Raw genomic sequence first — 24967 nt, forward strand, 5'->3', positions numbered from 1 at the left:
TTCTTTTTTTTTTCTGCTGCTGCTGATCTGTCTGCTGGAATTGGTGACTTTTATCATGCAGTTTGTTTAAGGAGGACCTTGGGGTTCGGAGTGAGAGTTACAGACAGCAGATAACAGGCAGATAGAAATAGAAATAACAGATAACAGGATTTTACTTATGATCTGCTGGACATTCTACTTAAACGTAGGTGCTCGTTTTTATTAGATGTTTATGATGACTGTTATTTTTCTAATCTTTTTGTAACGCTGCTGTGTTTGTGCTAGTTTGATGGTTTTGTGTTTGGTGTTTTTAATATCAGTATTTTTCTCACCTGCTGAAAGTGGTTGTTCTTTGGGGCGATTTTTAGGTGCTTTTATGTCTGTTTGGTTGTTGAAGTTCTTGGTTGCACGTGTGTTGTGGTCTGCCGGGTCTCTCTCTCTCTCTCCTTCACTCTGAAGCTCCGGCGGTCGGGGGGGATCTGTGGAGGTGAAAGGGGGACAGCAGGGTGGGGGGGGTGGGGGAGTTCTTACTCTCTCCCCTCTTCCTCTTTTTCTGGCCGTCTTTTTTCTTTTTTTAGCCGGCAAGAGGCTGGATCCTCACAGCTCTGGGTCTTTTTGCACCTCACCTTTACCAGCACCCAGAGAAGAGGAGCCGCTAGAGACCTCAGCTGGGAGAGCTTTCTCTAAGCTGTGTGTGTGTGTGTGTGTGTGTGTGTGAATGAACTTTTTATTTGTTTGTGTGCTTGTGTGCTGAAGGGAACTTTAAGCTCTCACCCCTGATTCTCTGTGCCTGTGCCCTCTGTACACACACACACACACACACACACACACACACACACACACCTTGAGGTATTACGCTACAGCTGTTGACTGTTTTAAAACCACACAAGAGTTGTACCTAGAAATACAAATACAGAAGTTAAGTGGATGGAGGAATGCATGTTTTTATATGTCTATGTCTATATCTATATATCTAGATCTGCATCTAGATACCTGGCATCGAAATGTTGTGTAGCGTTGAATCGGTTCGAGGGGTCACCGGTGAGGGGGTAGAGAGCTGGAGTGTGAGCTGATTGGGCTGACAGTTTGTAATCAAAGTTGATTTATTGTTCATTAGTGCTACATTAGCCGGACGAGGCCGGGCCGTTATTTGTGCAGTGGCCTGTCAAACCGTGGGTCTGCCAGCACCTGTCATTTCTTTAGAGCCCTGACACACGGGGGGCGAGCTGATATCAGCGTGCATCCTGGGATATCTCTCGCCACATCATGCCCAGCGGCACAGCTGCTTTAACCTTTTCCCTTTCAGTTTTATTATATTTGAACCTTTCCCCCCCCATAATGCACTGTGTTACAGACTAAATGCATCTGCAGTTATTTAGCCCATAAAACGACACAGTCGCTGTATTTGCGGCTGGTAGGTGGGAGGGAATGAGTCAGTGTGCTATATCCAGATAAAGTCCGATAAATACAGACATATGTGCCGGATCCGGAGTTGTCCATACCAACTGCGCTTGCTCTTCCCCTATCACCCTCTCTCTCTCTCTCACTCTCTGTCTATTATTAATATTAATTTGCTTCATGGTTTTCCGACTCACAAAAGACAACAACACACAAGTGGGAGAGAAAAGCAACATGCAATTTGCTAAAACCCCTTGTCTGCCGTCATGGAAACAAGGATTAGGTCTTTGGCGATGGCGCGCGGAGAATGGGAACAGTCAGAGCGGGCATGTGTCGGCCATTGTCTTTGGGTAGATTCTTGTTGGAAGGGGATTTTAGCGGCTGCGATCTTAATTAAATCTCAACTGACTGCAATAATACGTCTGAAGATGCGCAGTGTTGCGTAACCCTGCTGAGCTGGTAAATCATAAATCACCGGGGCGCGTCGTCACGGTGACTGGAATGGGGGTGGGGTGGGGGGGGCGCAGGTGGATTTTATTGGGGTGTGCAGATGCTGGAGTTTAGGGTGAGGTGAATAGCGGTTGAATTTGCATGAGTCAAAATGGCGTTAAAAACGTACCGAAGGAATCGGTCTTCACTGTTTCAGTGGTGTAGCGAGCTGTACTGTATGCGGATGCGGTCCTCGCAGGTCAGAGGTCGTGCCCCGGCCTGGAAAGGCACCTGCAGTGGTGCAGCCGGAGTGTGGGAACGGGTCCCTCACCGCCTGTTTGTTTTCGGGAACGCCGGCCAGGCTTTTGCTGAAAACCTGTTTGTTTGCAGTTTAAAAGTCAATTAAAAGGCAATCTGGAGTTTTGTTTTTACAGTTGCCGCGCACGGGCCGGATTCCTCACCACCCCCCCCGGCCCCCGCCAGCCCTCCTCCGCCCCGGAATATAAAGAGAAAATGTGACTTTGATTATCTTGTTTATCTCCACTGTAAACGTTTTAAAGGCAGGGACGGGAGAGGAATTACAGCGAGCCCGGGCGGAGACGGAGACGGCGGTTAAATCAATCTGCTCATCTGTCACTCGCACGTACCTGCAGCTCGCATGTTTATTTTGTCACCGAAATGGCCGCAGCCGTGAAAGATAAATAACTTTATGAGCGATGATGAGATTGATGATGAGGTGCAGTGGTGGCCTAGCGGTGAAGGAAGCGGCTCCGTAATCGAAAGGTTGCCGGTTCGAATCCTGAACTGCCACGATGCCACTGAGGTGTCACTGAGCAAAGCACCGTCCCCACACACTGCTCCCCGGGCGCCTGTCATGGCTGCTCACCAAGGGTGATGGTTAAAAGCAGAGGGCACATTTCGTCGTGTCACCATGTGCTGTGCTGCAGTGTCTCACAATGACAATCACTTCACTTTCACTTTGATTGTTGTAGTTGGAAAAATTTGCAGGCTGAATCCATATGAAATCTTGATTGCTTGAGGTCACTACTATAGTAGGAACTACTGAAATTTTAACTTCATTTTTTTATTATTATTAATTTCATTATTAATGAATGTTATTAATGTTATTATATGATGTTATTAAATGATGTTATCATTTGTTTACTATGTATTTCACCTTTATTAGTGAGTTATATGCTTTCAATTATTCTAATTTATAGTAATTTATTAGTATCATAAAATCTATCTAATAATTATTATTAGTACTAGTAGTGTTGTTGTGAATTTTATTCTTATAGAGAAGCATGAAGTCGACGGAGAAGGGAGAGAGGGGAATAGCAATAGTCCTGAAGACTAATTACATTCACGCTTCACCTCGGTACAGCGCTCGCCGTGAAATCCTCATTTTCAAGACGTTTCCATGGCACGTCTTTTGCCATTTAAAGCCGAACATCTTTGCAATTCGAACCATCCCCGGTCAAGGTAAACCAGCAGCATCAAACAGGCTGGCCTCTCTGATTTCTCAAGGGCTTGTTATTTTGTACTTCTCAAGTCTATTTGATGTCTCAACAAAACAGGCATTAAAATTAGATTTTTTTTTTCTCCCTCCGACCTGTTTCTGCACGGACGGTTTAATTTCTGCGATCGCCTTATTGAAGATTTTTTATTTTTTTTTAATACCCCTCTCTCCACGGCTCGCCCTAACATCCTAATTGCCGCAGCATTGCGAGAGGAGGCTTGCCTTGTGCCGCGTCCGTTCGCCCGGGCTCCCTCTCCCGGTGCCTCGACCTTTGCCTTCTTCTGGGAATGTTCCTCTTCATTAAGCCTGAATCAGTGGCTGCCACCACCGCCCGCCCCCCCGGCCCTACGTCCGCAGCCCATGTTTCCTCATTAGAATACCGTTTTCATCTGGGCACTTCAGTCGGCAGTCACAAAGTGAAACCGGATCGGCGTCGTTTCATCTCCACCACCGTACACAGATGCCCTCTGCTCCGAGCGTCTGTGCCGTAACATTTTCTAATAAAAACCCCTGACGTCAAAAATGCGTATTTATAGATTTGACTCATTTAACTTATTGCCTTTTTTTTTTTTTTTTTTTTTTTCTCCATTCCCACCTCTGAGCTTTGGGGGAGACATTTTACACAGGGCAGAAGGCATAAATATTCTATTGCTTCTTAATGTAGTGCAGCTTCGCCCCTGATCCCGTTTGTTTTTACACCCGTTCGGCGTATAAACAGAGCTGACGTGAGGGTAATTTGTCGCTCTCTGCAATCAGATATTTTAGTGATGAGTTTAACGTACGCCGCAGTTAGTTTAAACCAAAACCACACAGCTCCATCAGAAAATGAGGCGGGTTAAACGAAGACAGTCGTCGCTAACAAACGACTCGTAGCAAAATGTGGAAATAATTGTGCCGCACGCAACCCAATTCTGTTTTATTCTGTGGCCTGTTGGGCTATTAGTTTAACCCGAATTATTGTAATAATGACATCATTATTATTTGCTGTGCCGATTAAAGTGTAAGTTGTATATGTGCAGTGCGGATTTATTTTACCTTGTTGTGTGAGGAGTGAGGACAGCACCTGTGACCTCCGGATGCCCCGGGGTCAGTACAGGGACAATAAACAATAAAACTCCACAACCATAACTGGAATATGAGATTCGCTTTAGTACCAATTCATGCACTGCTATTTATATAGGTATAACATATATATAAATTATTATTATTATTGTTGTTCTCAGGTCTGTGTTATACCGAGTTTGTGGGTTGAGTAGCTACATTGCACATTGTGCACGAGTAAAACATATTTTATAGATTTTCTAACACACTCAGTACTATATCATTGTCGTTAGTTAATGTATACTGCTTACGTTTCAGTGTTTAGGTGCAGGATGCAGGGTGTGTGTGTGTGTGTGTGTGTGTGCGTTTAGACTGCAGGCCCGTGCTGGTGCGTAGCCTTCAGTCACACTGCAGCTGCGACGGAACATTCCAGAGAGGAGCTGTTTATGCTCCAGAGGCACCTGGAAAACGCCACACCTTACGAGAATTTGGACGCGTCAGCTATTCCGCTAGCACTCAGAACGTCCTGCCTCTCACACGCACCCGCTGCAATAGTTGTTGTCGTTCTTGTTTGTTCTGTCATCGAAATCCAAGTTGGTAGTTTCAGACTAAATGAGCACGCCCACAGCGGAATGGAGTGCTAATTTAACCGCTGATGATCATCCGAGGGCCGCTCATAGCGCGGCTGCAGCGCGAGACACTTTAAATGCAGAGCAGCCTTTTTCATCTTGTGTTAAGTGGGTATGATACAGCGGCCAGGGTGATATTTTTTACTTAAAGTGCTTCTGTACCCTGCCCTTGCCTCCCATGGCCCCCCTCTTCTTAAGCAGATTTTCGCTCATTCAATGCAGGATTAAATGGTAGTAGTTACAATGATCAATAGGTTAAGAAGAGTACAATCCCTCTCGCTGCTAATGACCTTGCTAGTAATGGGTAATAAAATGGAGGGAGGTAATAGGCTCTTGCCCGAGACGCAGAGTCGGAGGATGGCCAGTGCTGGATCCACAGCCTTCTGGCTGCAGACGGACATAACATGCACCCCAATGCAATTCATCAGAAGGAAAAGAGAACATTTTTTTTACAGATCTAATGTATAACTGTATACAAAATAGTATCATTATTAATGCATTAAAAATTTGCATTAAGTAAAACATATATTTTATCATTCTTACTAATTTTTGGTAAATAGATGATTAAAAGCACATGCATTGATGACCTCATCGTGTCACAGAGCGTTGTGATGTGATGCGGCATGAGGGAAGTGTGTGTGAGTGTATGTGCGGGGAGCGTTTGAATGCTGCGAGCGCTCATCTCCGGCGTATCCATCACTCTGCATAAGCCTTTTTTTCTCCTCTCCCTTCTCCTTTCTTCTGTCCGTTCTTTCCCGCTTTTTTTTTTTTTTTCTTTTTCTGATGCAAGCTGCCTGCTTGACCTTCAAAATAGTTCATCAAAATTAGTGATGCTGAGAAATAAGGGCATCAGTGCATAATGACTGTGAAATTAGGAATTGGGCCCTGGCTATGCAAATGACAGGACAAGCCATGTGAAAAAGTCAAGATGGACTGCATATTAAGATGTAATGCAGGGGGGGAATTAATATTGCATTTTCATCCTCCGCCACCTTCTCCATCCCAGCCGCGCCACCAATAGGAAAATTGTTAAGTGCGTGCGAATTCCTGGGTGGAAGGCGCTCTTTTTAAGCCGACCCGCAGGACGACAAATCGCCTTTAATCGCGCGTGGCGCTGAGCGAGCCCTCTGTGGCGCCTAGAAAGAGACGGCGCAGCCATTGGGTCGTCCTGGTTGACACCGCCATCCTTTTACCCGTCACTGCGGGTCGTACGCGTCCAGCTCGTGTCGGGGAACGCGGCTAAACAGGTACCAGATAGCTAAATTACATTCACAAGCACATGAAAAATTCAAAGGAGCATCATTAAAAGCCACGAGCCCCGACGTGCGATTTGAATAACCTTGGCGACGACAAGACTGTCACCTTAATGTCCTATCAGACGGAGACATAACAGCCAGCAAGATGCAACCGCCGTCTATCCCCCCTTTCCGCATAACAAAGACGCCTAGTCACCGAGACATGATAACAGTTGCAAATGTGCGATGCTATCAGGTTCATCTCTGTAGCTGTTTGTCACCGAAATGTCACAGGCAAGGAGCTTTAATGGTATCGCACATCATAGGCGAGAGTGGCAGTCCTCCGGACCCGGCCCGCATCCGCGGTGCCGCCGGAGCAATTAAGCCCCGGTGACAACTGCAGGGTCTCTCTCAATGTCACAACAAATCACTTGTTTTGACGGGCCATGCGCTCGCACCTTCTCCTCGGTGGAGTTTGTTAGCGTGGACGTGTGATGCCGGGACGGCGCGGCTCGCCAGGGGCTTTGTGCGTTAATAAATCGCTGTTGACAATGTTTTAATGAAACGCTTTCAGGTTTTTTAATGAAATGGATTTTTTCCGCGCCTCGTGCGCGCTGTCTAATTGACAGGAAATTCGTTTTTTGTTGTTGTTGTTTGTATTGACCTGTCTGGGCTTTATTGAGGTGTTGTACAGCTCTTCAAATAGTCACCGTGTCAAAACAACGGCAACTCGATCAGAGCGGGCGCAGCTCTTGAGAGTAATGGGGGTCGGCCTTGTTAGCGGACTGGGTTCCTGTGGATGGGAAGCAGGTACTGGTGACGGTTGGGAGTCGCTGTGGATCCCCCGCCATCGAGAGAGAGAGAGAGATTGGGTTTCTCCATGTTCGTCAGTCATGGCTATTATTATAAAAAAAATGAAGCCGTTAACGGTTGCTCCCCCTCTCGCCCCAGCACACACCCGTGTCTCTTGTCTGTGTGGTAGGTCCCGGTGTCCTTGGCTATGATGACGCCCCAGGTGATCACTCCCCAGCAGATGCAGCAGATTCTCCAGCAACAGGTCCTGAGCCCGCAGCAGCTGCAGGTCCTGCTCCAGCAACAGCAGGCACTCATGTTACAGCAGGTAACTCCCTCCTCACCCACCCCTCCCTGCGCCTGTCACGTCGCCCCCGAGGCCCCGAGGCAGTTGTTGTCAAACCAGGAACCGGAAAACCGGCCCGTGCGAGTGGCCCATCGAGCTTGGAGTGATTATCTGTATTGGACGTTTCGGATTCAGACAAAATTGCTGTTATCATTCTGTTTATGGGCTCGTAAATTGGTGGGTAACAAACTTTAAATGCGTCCACCTGACCCACAAGGGTTTTTTTGGACGCAGTTTACTAGCTTTTTTGAATTTCCCATTTTTGAACCAGACTTTGAGAAACATGGTGAAAATCTGTTCTATAGTTTCAGCTGGCTGTTGAACTTGATTTAGTTTTATTTATGCTGCTGTGTGTCACTTTGGACAAACTCGGTCCAAAATGAATTCTGCTACTGGTTATGTTGCTTTCAAGGGCTTATTGAAAATTGTAATTATGACATTTGAATGAGGAAGTAGTGACTGAAATAATTAATAATAATAAACTAATGTAGATAGTGACTTGCTGGTTAGCTTGTTCATCATAATTTATTTGAAGGTAATAAGTGAGTTTCAGCAATTTCGTTGAATTATCTGATGTATTACACACTTGGGTGTCAAGTTTCCCACTAGTATAAAACCATTTTTTAACATGGCTTGGAACTATTACAAATCCTGCTGCTACTGCAGTGTTCCCGTGTAGCTAGAGAGGGGCTGAATAGCTGATGCAAAAAGAACAAAAGATCAGTGTAAATGATGTGATTTCCCCCTGCTTTTCAGCAGCAACTTCAGGAGTTCTACAAGAAGCAGCAAGAGCAGCTCCACCTCCAGCTGCTGCAGCAGCAGCAGCAGCAACACGCCGGCAAGCAGAGCAAAGAGGTATGCTGACTCCATCAGCTCCGTCTCATTTATCACACCTTACCACCTGGGGGTCGACTTTCAACTCCGCCGCTTCCCCAAAAGAAAGCCCACGAAACGTGCCGATTGTATGTGGACTCCTGCACGTCTTTGTAGGGTGTCACTCAGTCCCCTTCACGTCCGCCCGGCGTCCTCTGCCCCGAGAAAGGCCCTTTCAGAGCCGTGAGGATTTCAGTACTTTTTATATATTTTTAGTGATTTATTTATTTACTCGTTTTGTGCCGTACCCTTCAAGACGGAGAGAGGCAAAAATGTGCCGCATATAAATCCACGAGGCTTCGCCGGTAATTAGCATGGAAATGGCAGACGGAGAGAAAGCATGTAATTGTGAGATATCTGCGCCGCGTGCACGCACCCTCTTTTCATTCATCTATCTCTCGCTCATCCCCTCTCTCCCCCCCCGTTTTTCCGCCGCCTTCCCGCGCCATTGCCGGGCACGCTCATCAGCGGCGGCTCAGTGCGTGTTAATGACTGGCGGATACACGCGGCACCGGACAAAGAAATAATTATTGTGTGGTCAAAAGAAGTTCAAAGACAATCAGGGAATTTTTCACTCCTCTCCCCCCTTGGAGAGGCAGAGAGTTGCATTGGGGAAGGGCGGGCGGGCGCATATAAATTAAGCCCAGTGTTAAGCACGCACACACACACACACACACACAAATAGGAGCAACCCGACTTCAAAGTCCCAGTTCGCTAATTAATGAACTGCAGGCTTCAGTTTGGACAAGTTGTGGTGTGATGCTCCCATAAATCAATGTGACAGGCATGTTCCTGGGCCCTCAGACAGACCCGTCACCCAGCCGCATCTGATGCAAGCCCCCCCAACGGAGGTGCCGGGGCGGGGGATGGGACGGGAAGACAAAAGGAGGTGCGATGGATTAGTTGACGGGGGTTAAAAGAAATTTTAAAAGAGGAGGGCGGAATGAGAACTTGAGGGGCATGTTGATAAATGAACACGGCAGCACACGCAGGACGCAACCTTGAGAGGTGTTGGGTCCCGCCCCTCTCCGTCGCCCGTTTTCTTTCAACCGGGTTTCTAGCAGTCGTCAAAAGAGCGCACCAGAATTACGCCGCTTCTCCCCTGTGGCCAGCGGACAATAACCCCCTGTTGTTGCATTGTGCCGCTTTTATTTTAAAGGCATCAAAATGTAGTTTCTCAAAAGATCTTCAACTTTGGATTTGAAGCTCGACAATAAAGGGCTGCCAGCACCGCTCTGTGTCATCTGTCACCGCATGTGTGTTTTCCCCCCCTCTCTCACTCGCTCGCCCGTGCCACTTTGTGTTAACCTCTTGTTTGGTGTAACGGGCGGCGCGTTGGAGAAGGGAGCGTGTGTGTGTGTGTGTGAGCGCCTGCACAGCTCCTGTCAGCTGATCGCTCCTGAAGAAAGGGAAATCGGAGACAGAACAGTCAAACGCACACTTTTGTTAACATGACAGGTTGCGTTTATTTGGCTTCTCTAATGAGGCACCTTTACATTGCGCCCCGTTTCATGAAGTCCCTACCCGCCTGCAGAGTTACGGCCGGGTATCAAACTTCCCTGTACATGTACACGTAAAAAGCGTCAGTGAGTTTCAACAAACTCGCAAGATAAAGCACATTTAATTGTATTAAATGCTGCAGGTTCCGGTTACAACTGTTAATTAATTTGTGTGCATTGAGGGGAAGAGTTCTTTAAGTGGTCCCTCAAATAATATTTTTTGAGACATATGTGAAGCCGTCATAGACAGCAAAAATGAATTATTACCTTTTTTTAGAGCAATTGTTGATTTAAGAAACAAAATAGTTAAATGTTTCAATAATAGTTTATGGTAGGTTATTACCAAGATGTCATTTTTTGTGTGTGTAGAACCTGGTCATTTTCATAAAGAGCAGTAGTTTCATAGAACCCTCATGTAGTTATAAAAATATGAACATCAGTTGTAAGCTAGAGTTGCTGTTCCTGTATTTGGTATGGTTGTGTGTGTGTGTGTGTGTGTGTGTGTGTGTGTGTGTGTGTGTGTGTGCGTGCGTGCGTGCGTACAGGCCGGAGCCAGGTCACACAGGCAGATCAGGGAGGGGGGCTTTTATCAGGCTATCTCAGCTTCTCCCAGGCCTGGTCCGGCTGACCTGCCGGTAGTGTTGCGCCGAGACCTTTTTTGTGTGCGCTCGATTGTGAGGGGTAAACAAAAAAGTGGTGTATCCTGTGTTTGGTAACAGGGCGCGGCGCCACAGCAGCTTTGTTGGCAAGGCCGGGATGGTTTTTAATGCCCCTCGTGAGCCAGCCGCACAACCGCCCCTCTTTACCGGTGGCCTTGTGCGCTCAAAAAAAAACAAAAAACAGGACGGTCTGATGTCCTGCCGTCCACACAGAACAAGCGCTGGACTCTGTCTGCGAGAGGAAGACTCACCTTTTTTAAACGACTCAAAAGAGGCGGCGCCACCCCGCACACACCGCCTTCCACAGGGCCCAACATGTTAAACGGATAAACCCACAGATAACATCGGCCAGATGTTTGGATTTGGGGACGATTGGGGGGATATTAGATAATTTCCTTCGATTTCATTGTCCTGACTGCAGCAGCGCTTTGGCCCTCTCTCGGTCTCGCCGGTCGCCAGTCTGCGGCCCGTAAAAGAGCGCGCGGCCCCTGATGCACCATTGATTTATCGGAGAAGGTGACGGTAGCGCACTGTCGGGGTTCCCGCGTGGCCGCGCGCTTGGAGCGAAGGGATGCGGCGGATACTTAAGCACATTGATGCCATCGAAGGCTGTTTGCTGAATTATGAATGGCCGTAATTAAAGTCCTGTGGCTCTTATTATGAATGATTAACTATGTTGTTTCATTGTTTGTCATTCGCCCCACGACTCATCGTTAATTAAAGTGAGGGAAGGGCTTTACCTGTCTTAACTCTGGGGGAGGGAAGTGTTTGTGTGTGTGTGTGTGTGTGTGTGTGTGTTAACCGCAGGGGAGGCGAGCGTTGCTCTCTCTATTTCTCAGCAGCAGGTGTGTTTGTTTGTTTGTGTTTGTTTTTGTATTTCTACATTTAAGCTCAAAATTATTCATAATCTATGCTCTATTTACTGTCATTTTAAATTTGACCATTGGGTTTCTTCTGGGTTGAAATGTGACAGAATGGAGATATGTCTTTAAGTGTAGTTTTTGGACCAACGTCCTGCCAGATGTCCCAGTGCTGTTGTTCTGTAGACTGCTTGATGTTTTCTTGCAGGATCTTCATGAAGGCTGCATTTTGTATACATTTTGTGTACTGTATGAATAAAGAAATCCTACTGGTCAAAATATAGACCTGTTTGTGTGTGTGTGTGTGTGTGTGTGTGTGTGTGTGTGTGTGTGTGTGTGTGTGTTTCTGGGCGCCTTCTCACGTCTTCTGTTGCTGTTCTTCAGGTATCTGCGCAGTTGGCGTTTCAGCAGCAGATCATTCAGGCCCAGCAGCTGCAGCAGCAGCATCTCCTTAGCCTACAGAGACAGGGTCTGCTGTCCATACAGCCTGGACTGAGTGAGTACACACACACATGCACGCACACACACACTATTTCCAATGGCGTTTTGCACCACCCAGATCATGATGTCCACTTAGGACCCAGTGGAGTTTTTGCTTTGTGCTGATTTCTCAGCCTTTGATCGTACTTTTTTATATATATCAACGTACATGCTATTATTAATGCTAATTAACATGGCCAAATTCTAGCTCAAATGGACTTTTAATACAGAGAGTAGGTGGCTAGGATCATCCCCACGATTGCTCAACCAGTAGCTGCTTGAGCTCACGTCTCATCACTGTGGGTGATTTCGTCACAGTAGGGTGACTCAGTGCTTGTTGTTTGGACAGGAAGTTTATATCTTTATTTTATTTGTTTATTTTTGTTAAATATTTTCTCAAGGAGCAGCACACGACGACAAAAGAGCCTTTCATAGCGTTTTGGTGAGCAAGACACTGAGCATTCATTCCCCCAGCTAAGACAAACATTGGAGAATTAGCGATAAGGCAGCGAGAAGGGAGGGTCGGGCCAGCCTGTTAGGTAATACACAAATAAAAACAGGGTTTGTACAGTGCTGTTATTGTTTGTCGAGAGTGCAGTGTGTGCTGTAACCTACCCTCTCCTTACACACAGACAATTCAGTCCTAGCCAGAGGCATAGGTGCAGTGTTTTGTTTGCCATCAGCGTCTGAACAATGTGGTGTGAGAAGTTTCTTAAACACACAGAAACGCACGTACTCCATGTGCAAAGAGTCGCACCTGCCAGCAGCCCATGACTTGCAGACGAAAAGGGTCATCATGAGTCTTCCTGTCTCTGATCCTCCACTGGATGGATGGACACCATTCTTCCTAAAGTTATTCCCCCGATACAGAGTTCTGATGATGGTGGTGGGGACGCTTTCTTAATTCTTCCATAGGTGCTCATTTAGATTGAGATCTGGCAAAAGTCCTATCCTATTATAATACGATGCACATCTGGCAAGGATCAGGTGATCACAGGGACCACGGGGTCAACCTGGAAGAATCCACCCCAATCATTGTAGAAAGTATTTGATGCACTGCAGCACAACACAACAAAACGTGTGCGCTGCATTTTACGCATCACCAATTTGTGAGCAGTGGGCAGCCATGGGAACAGTGTCTGGGGACGGTACCTTGCTCAGGGGGACCTCAGTGACGCCTTGGCAGTTCGAGAATCCAGTTACGAGTCCGCTTTCCAACTCTGATGGGAAAGTATTCATAAAGGCGGTCACACACGATGACCGTGTACTGATTCACGATGACCTTTACTGGAATTGGTTCAACCCAGCTCGGCCAGTTTACAGAGAAACAACATGATATGAACTCCTTTTTTGTTCGACAGCATGTTCAGGCCGCTTGCTTTAGTGCGTCTGTCCTTGGGAAACGTTGGCGGTTAAGATACAGCTGTTAAAACACTTCCTCCGCCAGACAGAGTCGCTCGTCTGATTCCCCGCATTTTCTGCTTGGCTGTTTGAAGTTATTGATGACCTTTCTGTTTTCCGCACTGCTAAACCCTTTCATGCCTCAGCGAGTGAGGCCGTACGCAGCCGAGATCTAATCTCCAACATTCAGCGCGTAGTTAGCACCGTTAGCGCGATGAGTTATGCTCTGTGTGGACGCATTAGGACCTTGGCGATTAAGCCTGTGGCGGTCGGAGCCGAGCGGGGATTAATGCATGACCAATGACTGATGAATGATAACGTTTCTTCACACAGATTAGGAGACTTATTTACACAAAGCGCTCCAAACTTTGCTTGGTTTTTGAAAATACCAAAGAAAAAAATAAGAAAGGAACCATTTTATTTTTTGGGGGGGATTTTCTCAGTTCAGTTTTTTACATAAAGCTCCTTTTGACACATTTGAGCTAAAACAATTGTGACGACGGTTTAAAGTTAAACAATAGATCACAAAAATATTTTCCAATGTTAAACCAATTTAGCTCGGACATGTGGTCAAGGTTAAATATCATGTAGGACGTGTTTAATTGTGAAATGGGTGGAATTGTACCTTTAGTCCAGCCATCCAAATGACACCATTGTGAAGACCAGTTCGCACATTGTTGGATGGCCAGAACAGGGCGTTTGGTACATGCTACTTGATGATCAAGTCTGCATTAACAACTTGTAGTGGTTTTATGAGACCTGAATGCCTGTACGAGGCATGTGACCACGCACCGTGCTCCCAGGTGCATCTGCCAGGTGCGCTCTGCTGCCCCCAACCCTGCCGGAAAGCAGCCATTGGCTACCAGACACTTTGCCAGGCCTCCCAGGTCGCCACTCTGGGAAAAAAAAAGTCGAACGCTCCTCACCGGCCAACATCAGTTAAGTTGTCCGCGCGAGGGCAACGGGACGGTGACAAGACAAATTTGCGGGTAATATGAGAGCAAAGGATGTGGCGGAGCATGAAGTGTTATCCGCGCAGCGACACACCAGGGACACCGGCGGCTAATACCCCGTCCCGGTGGCAGTGATTGATTCGGCCGGCCGCGCGGCGCTGCTAATAGTTCCTGCAGCATTAGGAAGGAACATATTTTAGGCCTAAGGGGTGTATATCAGCAAGCCAGTGATTACAGGAACATAAACAGAGGTGCTCCAGAGGTCTGTGCCTGATGGAACAATAAACTAATAGCCGTGTCACCGTCCTCCCTCCCCCCCGCGGCTCCGGGGCCAGGCGCGCAGTAACAGCCCCGCTTTAAAGAATCCAGGGCACCGGGCCATTTTTTATTCCACGGATGATGGCCTGCAACTGATGTCATTATGAACCTTAAATCAACTTTCTGCTTGCTTGAACATAGTCACCTGGGTACGGGGGTACAAGGACGGGAAAAGGTTGAAGAGCTCGGCCCGGCTACCTGCAGAGGTAAAAATTGAGTTGCGCAGCCGGTGATCAATCAAGTGTCCCAACAACATACATTTTTTAAAGTGCTCGTCCGTATCTCCCACCTGTAATGAGTGCAGGAGTTGCGTTTTGAGAAATGGAAAACGAAGTGAAGGGATAAACCAATCCGGAAAGATGACCTGGAAAAAAGCACAAGAAATGCTTTTGAAGTTACACTTCCAGACGTCCCTAATGAAATAAATGCCCTCTGAGTGGCCATGGGAAAAATAACATTAAGCGTTTTAATACACGCGACTCGTACATCTTCAGAAAGACACGGGGCTTCGCGGCGCATTGAGGTCATGACGAGACGGAGCCTGATACGTTCGGTTTTTTTACCCTCCTCGTCCCACTCCGTTACCCCCTCTCATCAGACGAGGGTGTCCAGCGTGGTTTCGTTTCAGTAAACAGTGATGTCGGGGTCAGCGGCACTGGTGGGTAATTGAGGGAGAGTGGGCCACCCTGTCAAGCACATCGGCTAAAAATACATCGCGCACTGTCACCGGCCACCAAGTGGGGGAAAATGATTGTTCTCGTTGCCGAAACCCAGGACACTCACTCCAGCAATGACCTTCCCCATCACACAGCAGCCCCAAACTTTTCCCTTCAAGGATACAAGCGTCGGCGTGACCATCGCCACCCGAGAGGAGGAAAGGAAAAACAAAGGGAATTAAATGTCTCTTTCACTCATAAGTCGTAAAATTGGCCTCTGACTGTACACAGAGATGCGCGGGGGAAGAAGAAATAAAAGGCAAGAGCGCATTCACCGCATTAGAATCCAGAAAAGATGTTCCTTGGAACGTGGAAAGGTTATTGATTTGTCCTGCAATAATTTCCTTCTCTTTGATATGCAAACGATCCAGTGTGAATTTACAGCAATCCTATCAGACTCATTTCACAGTTCTCAGCCTCTCCGGGCTCTCGGGAGCCCTTCGCCTCATTAGGCCAATGTTCTCCATTACGACCATAATTAAAATCTTTAGTAGCTTATCAAATTAAAAGGGAAAAAAATGCTGATCGCATTGAGATCTTCACCTCGCTGTTATTTTCCACAACAGGAATAAATTAAGACTAAGCGTTCAGGCACAATGCAGGATGAACTCCTGAAAAGGACCACTTCTGGTATCTATAGCTGGGGCAATTAAAATAATCATGAAGATGAGGGAGGAGAGGAGAGGAGGAGGGACCAGGACAGAGGGAGTATAGACCCACCCCAAAGATAAGCACGTGCAAATCATCCTTCATTCGGCACCTGCTAGTTTTTTTTTTGTTTTTTTTTTGAGAATGAGTTTAATTAATTGTAATGTTAAGCGAGCAGCCTTCCCAGCACTCTCTGCCGTAATTCCCGGCGCAGGTCCAAGTGGCTTGCAGTTAAGAGTTGGCCTGTTCAACTGTTCATATTTCAATACCCAATACTGATTAGCACTCATTTCTCTAGAGCTGGTGGGAAGATGTCAGCAAAGACGTTGAATAGCCAGTTTTATTTTCAATTACAATATATATGTGTGTATATGTATATGGCTCAATATCTTCCTCTTTTTCACGTCAGACAACGTGCATGTTGTGTGCATATAAAAGCTGAGCTGATACCAGGGCGTATAAACAGGGTACCACCCCCCCACCCAAGTCCGGCCCCTCCCTCGTCTGTTTGAACAGAAGCCACGTCCGCATCTTCTAGGGTTCTTCTCCTTTTTCTAGCCCTCTTCCTCCGCTCTCCTTTAAAAGACGTGTGAGGCGCTTTGTGCTTGACTTGCTAAATGAGGTTTAACTCATCTGTGTCAATTGGAGGCGGCGCAAAGCTTTAAGTATTTTGCACATTAATGTGTGTTGAGGAGGATCACCCCAGGGTCTTTTTTGTGTGTGCGTGTGTCGGGGAGGTTGTTTTTCCGCCGCGGCGGTTGTAAACCGCGACGTTTGTCAGTGCGGGGGCTGTCGCCCCGCCGCCGCACTCTGGTGTTGCGAGAAACAACGGTGATTATTCAGATTTCATGGCTTGTCTGGATGTTAATTATTTACCGTGGGCATGAAATGCGCGTGAATGCCAGGGATTTGTGTACACAAACACGCTGCTCATCACAGGCGGGAGGGGAGGAAGGGAGCGAAGGATGAAGACGAGCGTGGAAGTGCGTACAAGTGTTCTCCCAGCGTTACCCCCTCCAGTTTGTGAAATATTTTCTAATTAATACTGGGCTTTGTTTACACACCCTTTGATTTAATTAGGTGACAGAGAGAGTTGGATTAGCCGGTAATTGATTTAATTATCCAATTTGTTTGTTGCAGGCATGATTCCAGCTGAACTGCAGCAGCTGTGGAAGGAGGTGACGAACGCACAAGTGAAGGAGGAAAATGGCAGCGGCGGAAGCAGCAACGGTCACAGAGGACTGGACCTGTCGTCCCCGGTTCCCACCAAAAACCCGCTGCTCAACCAGCACGTTGCCACCAACGGCCAGTACATGGGCCTCAAGCGAGAAGGGTGAGTCTACACCCAGCCAGGAAATCATATGACAGCCGAATCGTAGAATCCGGTGTATTCGACATTTTTTGAACTGGAGGGGAAAGGTTTTCATACAAAGAGTTTGTGAAGTTTGAGCTGATTGAGCGTTTAAAAAATGCGATGGAACTTATTGCCTAAACATAAAAAAAATGAAAAAGTGTCTACTCATGTTGATGGACACGTACCCATAGGGCTTTTGCCCACAAATGAATATTAATTCAGAGTTTGTAAGTACCTCACTATTTTCATTAAGGGTCCAGGGCTTTTATTGCAAGACCACGTTCCACTGGGAATTCAGATGGAGCACCTGGGAAATGGGAGTTTGATTTGGAGAGTAGATTCCAGTAATGGAAATGGGATCACTGTAGTATTAATTAGGGGTCTGAGCTATTATTCCATCTTTCCCTCCAGAATTAAAATTCTATATTTTTATCAAACAACAAAACCAACCATGCAAAAGTTTAGTCATTTTGAACGGTTCTTGTTCTCCATAAAAAAAACAAGAAATACAAAAAAAAAAAAAAAAAGGTACTTGAAAAGGTTAGAAATAATGATTTTGCTGATGCCCCAGATATTTTTTATAAGCACTGTTATAACTGTTTTCTGCTGTATTAAGATCATTGTAAAAGGTTTTTTAAAATGTGACATACCTTTTAAACTATTTAATTGGACACTATTTTTTTCTGATAATGGGTCTCTCTATATTTATGCAGATATTTTATACATTAACCACATTTCTACCAAAAATAAAGAAATTCTGGACAGGATTTTTAATCACTATGATTTTAATGGACAAATCTATAGTTTTTAATAAAAACATAGGCTGTTTTAAAACAATCCAACTTAACAATACCTACTATTATAAATCTCAATAGATTATTTTGGTAAACAACTGCCACCATTAGTTGAATTTCCTCTAGTGCTTAAGGAAGCGGCCTCGTAATCAGAAGGTTGCCGGTTTGAATCCCGATCTTAAAAGCAGAGGACACATTTCGCTGTGTGAACCGTGTGCTGTGCTGCAGTCTATCACAATGACAATCACTACACTTTCACTTCACTTAATAGATTTATTTGGTAAACAACTGCTTGAAACTGGTTCTGTTTCAAAGCTTAAAACTGGGAAAAATATCCCCACACCTGGCTATGCGTTTAAGGAAGGAATTAATTCGAAGGAAAGCTTGAGGCCTGATCTTTGAACTCTATGAGAGACGCCTCCAGGCACCATGAGCTCACCCCGTTACATCTCGCCTGTGATCAAAACACCGCTGTCATTACGACAAAATCGGCACACATGAAAACACGCATAGCACTTTAGAGGCATCAGACCCTTGGAGGTAAGATACAGGGTTCGCACACACACGCACACACACACTCAGATGCAGCTCTTCCTCTGGAAGGCCCCAATACGGAGCCGCTGTGACAGGATCGATCTGCGTCTCCCAGAGGGCTATCGCTGTGGATGAACTTGAAATGACTCTATTATTACAGCGACTGTCGGAAGAGCCACTTGAGCGGTGAAATAAAAAATAGGCCCTCCGTGTGTGTGTGTGCTTCCAATGCTAAGCAACATGCCACCCTTATCCGTCCAGGATCAACGCATCATTGGAAGCATCTGAAAAGCAGACTTGGCATTTCAGACGATCGTCAGGTTTAATGCGAGCGCGCTACCCTGCACATTCCCTCAGAGCACATCTGTATGTCACATCTCGGCACTATTGATGAGGAATAATCCCCGCCCCTGACACGCTCCGACATGGCATGGCCGAAACCTGCATCGGCGCGGCCGGATAAGCAGGCCCCAGAAATGAAGCGGGAGAGGTCCAACCCCCTCTCCGCAGTATTAGCTACCCTTCAGCTTAGCGCTCCGACGGCACGCCAGCCCCCGTGCTGGGCGTCAGGATCATCAGCCCTCTCTTTAACACCACTGAGCCTCTGAAGTCTTAAGTGTTGGGGTGGGGGCGGCGTGTTATTGACATGCTTGTTCCATCACACACCCGCGCCACAAACAACAGCAGCGAATCGCAGCTGGGGAGCAGGGAAAGAAATAAAACAGTGGAGGAAAAAAGAGGAAAACCGAGAGCCTCTTGAAACATTGGAGAAGACGTCTGCGAGCGCCGGTCCTCTCCCTCCCTGGCACCCCCTGTCAGAGATTAAAGAAGACGTCAACAGCAGTTTAACACACGCCTGGATGAAGAAGGCAATCTGCGGCGGAATATTCGCCGAGTATCTTAGATCTGTCAGGAGCCAAGCAGGTGATTTCGCAACAGTTTCTCTCTCTCAGCGCGCTCTGATGAAAAACAGCGTTCAAAGCAGGACCAGGAAAGAAGACGACTTTAAGAAATGAAACACTTCAGCATCAAATGATTCTTGCCGCCACGATACCATTATTAAACCTGTGTGTGTGTGTTTTTAATGGGTTAATTTCAATAGAATTTTTCTTGCTTCTCTTTTTTTTACGATGCAAATTCACATCTGTAATTAGGAACAGAATTCGAATCACAGAGACGTCGTTTAGCGCGATCCATCCTCACAAGAACAAATGGCTGTGCCTTAATCTGGGGGTTTGAATAGATAATGGGGCTCGGCCAACAGAAATAGAACGCGCCTCACCCTGCCAGCGCTGAACTTAATGAACTTTTAATTGATGCGGTTTTCGCGAGTTCTTTTGTCAGGCAACAGACGCAAGCCCACTCTGCTGATGGACCTGTTTTCTCCGGTGCGCTCAGATTGGTTTACAGTCGGCCTAAGTACCGTGTAGTTAGTTTCATGTGTCATATAAAATCTGCCCAGGCACCGCGACGCCTGCAACTAAAACCTTAAGTGCATCCACAGGCATCATTCACCGGGCACTTGCTTCCTCCTTAAAGGAAGAAGGGGGAAACCCAATCGCTTGCAAAACACACCGAGACAAGACACACTCTGGCTTTTAGCGGCCTCTAAGATGCCCGCATTCCCAGCGAGACGCGTCCAGATTTCCTCACAAGCACACCCAAATATGATGGATGAGGGGCCTCGGCCTTTCAGCCTGTCAGTCAGACCACCGGCCTTTCTTAACCCAAATACTAAAAAAAAAAAACAAGTCCAAACGATATTTACCAAATTTAATTGACTAAAGCAAATAAAGGGACAAGACAAGACCCCCACATACATGTCCATTGTAATAACGGAGTATATAAAGAAAGCAAAGCAGGTTAAAGCACTACACACATCAAATTGAGATATATATGATTTGGGGAGTGAGAGAGTCCAGTTGCTGGTGAATTTGGTGTGGGGTATCCAGTAGGGACAATACTACCTAATCAGGAACGCTGCAACTTTGGAGCTAATGCTAGACTTGCCAGGCTACAACCTTGGAGGTCTTCACAAAAACTGGATTTCTCAGTAAGCTAGGCTGACTTAAGCTACAAGTCACGATTGCCTAGTACAAGTTTAGCGAAGGAGCATTCTGATTGGAAAGCTATGACAGCCTAGCTTACTGAGAAATCCCGTTTTGTGAACACCTCCCAGGTTGTAGCCTTGCAAGTCTAGTATTAACTCCAAAGTTGTTGGTTGCAGCGTTCACCCTCACTAGTATATCTACAGTGATGGAGACACAAATCAGGTTACGCTGTAGGCACTATATCCTGCTTTGTTCTAGTTCTCTAGCATCAATTATGTTACATAGATGCTGTAGTAAGATTAGTTAGAGAAGGATTGACACTTGCTTCATTTCTGTACTATAAACACATTAACCAGGACATAGAAGTTTAAATCCACAACCTGTAAAAATACCACCTCCAAAAATGAGATAGAGACCTGTCAGAACTCTACCCAGCATCCCTCAGCAGCTGCGGAGCTGGGCTCTCAGCATAGTGATCTGTTAAAGTGACGAATAAGGCAGCCTGCCTCAACACCCCCCAACCTTGCATCTTTAATTGATGCGGTGCTCAGAAAGCGATGATTAAATGGTTTCGGGTGAGTCTCGCTGTGCGGCTGGCTGTTCAGAGAGATGGCAGGGCCCACTGAGCTCGCCGCTTTCTGTGGTAAGCACTGTTGTGACTGCTTTTGGCAGCTCTGTCTAAACTGCAGCCTGGCCCTATAGGTATCCTCGTCCTCGATGGTCATTAGCAGGAACAGAACACAGTCTTCCTGTAGCTCTGTATGGAGATCCAGTGTGGTCGTATGAAGGAGACATTTCTCAGATTAGATCACAGTATTATAGACCAATGGGGGGCAGTGTTTGCCTAGTAAGGAAGTGAACCCGTAATCGGAAGGTTGCCGGTTCGAATCCCGAACCGCCAATGTGCCACTGAGGTGCCACTGAGCAAAGTAGCGTTTCACCTTTACCCTGTGAATTAACATTTTTCTCCCGGTGAGAGTGGCAACTTCCATTCAACAAACCCACCCACCCAAACGACGAAGAGCTCAGGTGGCTACGTAAATTAAGTATAAAGGAATGGATGGCCAGAGCACAAGTAATTCATGGAGATGAATGCATCCTTGATGTATGGGAATTAAAATATGTTTAACACAAAAGTGTCTTGGAGTCTCATGGTGTCCATCCCTTCCTCATGGTACTCCATCATTTTATTGTGGATATAATGCATTTTTTCCCCTTTAGTTCAACCCCACGTGAATTAAATTTTGTAAACTAGATTTCTCACATTTCTGCAACAAAATCATATAATTTCTTATCCACATCTCAGATTACCTCACTATTACACAATTCTTTTAGGCCACTGTAGGTCCCAAACTAGAGCATGATTTTATTTACTCCCTGGTCAGAATGGGGTTGAACTGGAGAAGCAGTGAGAACCCCAGAATACCACGCACCTCTCCTGTTACAATAAAGTACATCAGCCAGGCTGTAAATTCTCTTGTTTACCAGAGCACTTCTGCCGCTACCTTCTTCGTGCCCTGTGGCTCCCCGTGCAGTACACAACTTAATATCCAATTAATATATTGTTAACAAACAGGGCTACTTTTTTTAAAAATGTGGCCTTGTTAAAAACTCATTATAGTAGATCTTCCACATCTATTTATTAGCTGTATCAAAACAGAGGTCTTAATATGTATGCATAATTCATAATTGATTTTTCCCCTTGCCTTTTGAACAAAAAAAGTTTTAACCACATCCATGAATGCCTCAGTGCTTCCTAATTGCAATGCAATTATCACTTTGTTATGAGCGATGTGAACTCTCAAGCAACTAATTATAACACAAGGAGACCTGCGACGACTGTCAAGATTCTCCTCTCCTTTGTGCAGCTGCACATGAGATATTAATCTTAATGTTTCTCGCCTTTAATCTTAAATTACGTACCAAATGGCAATTGTAGGAAATGTAATTTTGTTTCCAGAATTAGTGGCATTCGGAGGCCTGTATTGTGGTTTGATGTTGGGAACTCTCTCTCTCTCTCTCTCTCTCTGTCTCTCTCTCTCTCTCCCGGCTCTCGGCGCTGTCAGGGCGTGTTGTGAGGGGAAACAGCCGCGCAGGTGGTAGTGATATGGGACAGTCCCCCAGGCTCTTGTAGTGAGGAGTCGCGTGCCTTGTTCCGTTGTCTGTGTCCATATGGCCGCCTTTCCCGCTCCAATAGTCTGGCCGCAACACAAGCCGCGCCAGCCGGACATATGGAAGAGGATGTCGTGTAAATTTAGTTTGGGTGCTGGTGCTGGCGCTGGCGCTGGCGCGTGCGGCCGTGCTGCGAAGCCCCTTAAGCCTGCTCAGATGTGCTCGTTTGAGATGCTGATGACGCGGATCCATCCGTGGAGTAAATTGATGGCAGGATGGGATGTTTGCTGTTTGGCGAGGGGAGGGCGACAGCCAGATGGTTTGTCCTTTTGTTTTTCTCTTGGGGGACGGACTTGTTTCTCCAGGTGGATTCTGAGATACAGATCAATGGTCATAACAGGGGACCGGTCGTCGAGAGCTCCTCAGCACCTGGATCAAAGTCTCACGTGATCATCATTACCAAATATTTGTACACTGATAAGGCAACTTAATATTTAAAGTCATGCAGAAAGAATTATTGGAAGTGTGATTAATCGGTGTAATTAATGTCATTCTTGAGATAATGACATCAGGCCCATCTGTACTTATTTCCCCTGAAACATCAAAATCAAATTGTGAGGTTTTTGCAGTCGGGCACTCTTAAAAAAATCACATCCTTGGCATTAGTTTACTGTTCATTTATACTTATGTTATACTAATGCCAAATGTTATTAACATGAAGCGGCTATAAATCCTAAAAATATACATTAATGTATCGTTATTATCCCTCACTAATATGTACACTTCTCTGTCTGTTTACTCAGGTCTACGCTGGAGGATCATTCCCACCAAAGTCACCCGCTCTACGGCCACGGTGTGTGCAAGTGGCCCGGCTGTGAGGCGGTTTTCGACGATTTCCAGTCATTCCTCAAGTAAGATCCTCACAGCAGCACCTTATTCCTGCAGCCCGTGGGCTCCCGTGTCTTTTGGGTCGGCCTCTCCTCCTCTGGCTCCACAGGGCCTGTAATTCCTGTCATAAATGCCCGTGGTGATCCTTTTTTCCCCAAACAAACACCAGGAAGGATGTTTATCTGCGCCTGCAGATGCTGGAGGTGCACTGTACGTTTGCCCTTGTCTCTGGGCGGATGAGAGTGCCACGTTCCCCCTTTCCTTTTCTTCCTCTTGCCATGCAAACACTGTATTTTTTGCTGTTGTTTTTTTTTTTTCCATCTGGGAGGGTTCGTAGCAAACGGATTCAGGGGAATCGCGGGTACACGATCCCAGTGACTGTCCTGTTTTGCGGTCTGGGGCCTCCTTCCTTACCTCTGGGACAGGCCCCGGAGCGCTAATCTTCCCTGTGTGTCATCCGGCGCACGCCGGCCTCGGGAGGAAGGAGGAAAACGGCCGGATCAATGGCTCAACTGTCAGCCTGGATTAGTTGCACTTTCAACAAGATATGACACAATTCCATTATGGATGGAGGGAGTTAGAAAGTAAAACAGGGAAACGGGAACACGGGGAACACACACACACAGATTTGTGGGGGATCACACAGCTGCACCGGCCCCTCTTGTTTTTCCCATTTCTCCAGGGCAACAGGCAGCGGCTCTCGGACAGGTTTATTCGGCGCAGTGTTTAAAAGGTTTAAGGCACTGTAAACCCTGGAAAGATCTCCTTTTCCGATAAGAAGTCTGATCCGGCGCAGACCTTTGTTTACTTGTGGAAATATTAAAAAGCGGCGATCTCCACGATGCCACGTTCAGAGAGAAAAGAACAAGGGGAGAGAGAGGACGGGACGGGACGGTCCTTTCCTTGCCCACTTTGTAAATGAGTGTGGGAGTGGACCTGGCAGCGCCTGGGGTTTTATTGTGCTCTTGCTTTCGACTGACCTGCTGTTTATACAGAAACGAGAGGAATCGGAGGCCGGAACGCTGGAACGCTTGAACGCTCCCTCTCTTACAAAAAGTTACTAAGTGCACTCTGCGCTGTTTTTACAAGTGTTTTTATCATGGCAACATCTTGTTTACTTTAGTTGCCGGCCCTAAACTGCTTGGAACACGTTGAGAAAACATTTGGAGGGACTCCACAAAGCTGCCTTTGTTTAACGGCGGGCGGGGAGCTCCCCTCCGCTCGCCGAGGTGTTAACTCTTTAGCCCTTAAGCACTTCCACATGAAAAACGGCCCACTCCTGCGACCGGATTCCTCCACTCGCCGCCACAAACAACAACAGGACGGCCAGGTGTGGGACCCTGGAAGCCGGGCCCGTGGCGAGAGTGAGCGCGGTGAGAAACGGTAACCGGATTCCACCTCCGCTGCCGCGTGCCAACAGCAACATCGGCGCGGGACCTGGGTGTTGTTTTAAACCGAG

At 46.6% G+C, this 24967-nt stretch overlaps 1 protein-coding gene across 12 annotated transcripts in view; it reads left to right on the forward strand.

Annotated features, from left to right (window-relative positions):
* Positions 1–24967, forward strand: part of foxp1b (forkhead box P1b) — a 162181-nt gene that overhangs the window by 118704 nt on the left and 18510 nt on the right. For 9 of the 12 annotated variants that reach the window (XM_028997779.1, XM_028997782.1, XM_028997778.1 and 6 more), the window contains 5 exons: positions 7213–7350; positions 8125–8223; positions 11644–11755; positions 16916–17108; positions 23424–23531. In XM_028997779.1, the coding sequence (XP_028853612.1) occupies positions 7213–7350; positions 8125–8223; positions 11644–11755; positions 16916–17108; positions 23424–23531 (650 nt within the window). Of the gene's footprint in view, positions 1–76; positions 185–7212; positions 7351–8124; positions 8224–11643; positions 11756–16915; positions 17109–23423; positions 23532–24967 lie in introns of those variants that run through there. The other 3 variants (XM_028997780.1, XM_028997790.1, XM_028997788.1) reach the window with 2 other exon arrangements.

The sequence above is a fragment of the Denticeps clupeoides genome, chromosome 12 (assembly GCF_900700375.1).
Source record: "Denticeps clupeoides chromosome 12, fDenClu1.1, whole genome shotgun sequence".
Lineage (NCBI taxonomy): Eukaryota > Metazoa > Chordata > Actinopteri > Clupeiformes > Denticipitidae > Denticeps > Denticeps clupeoides.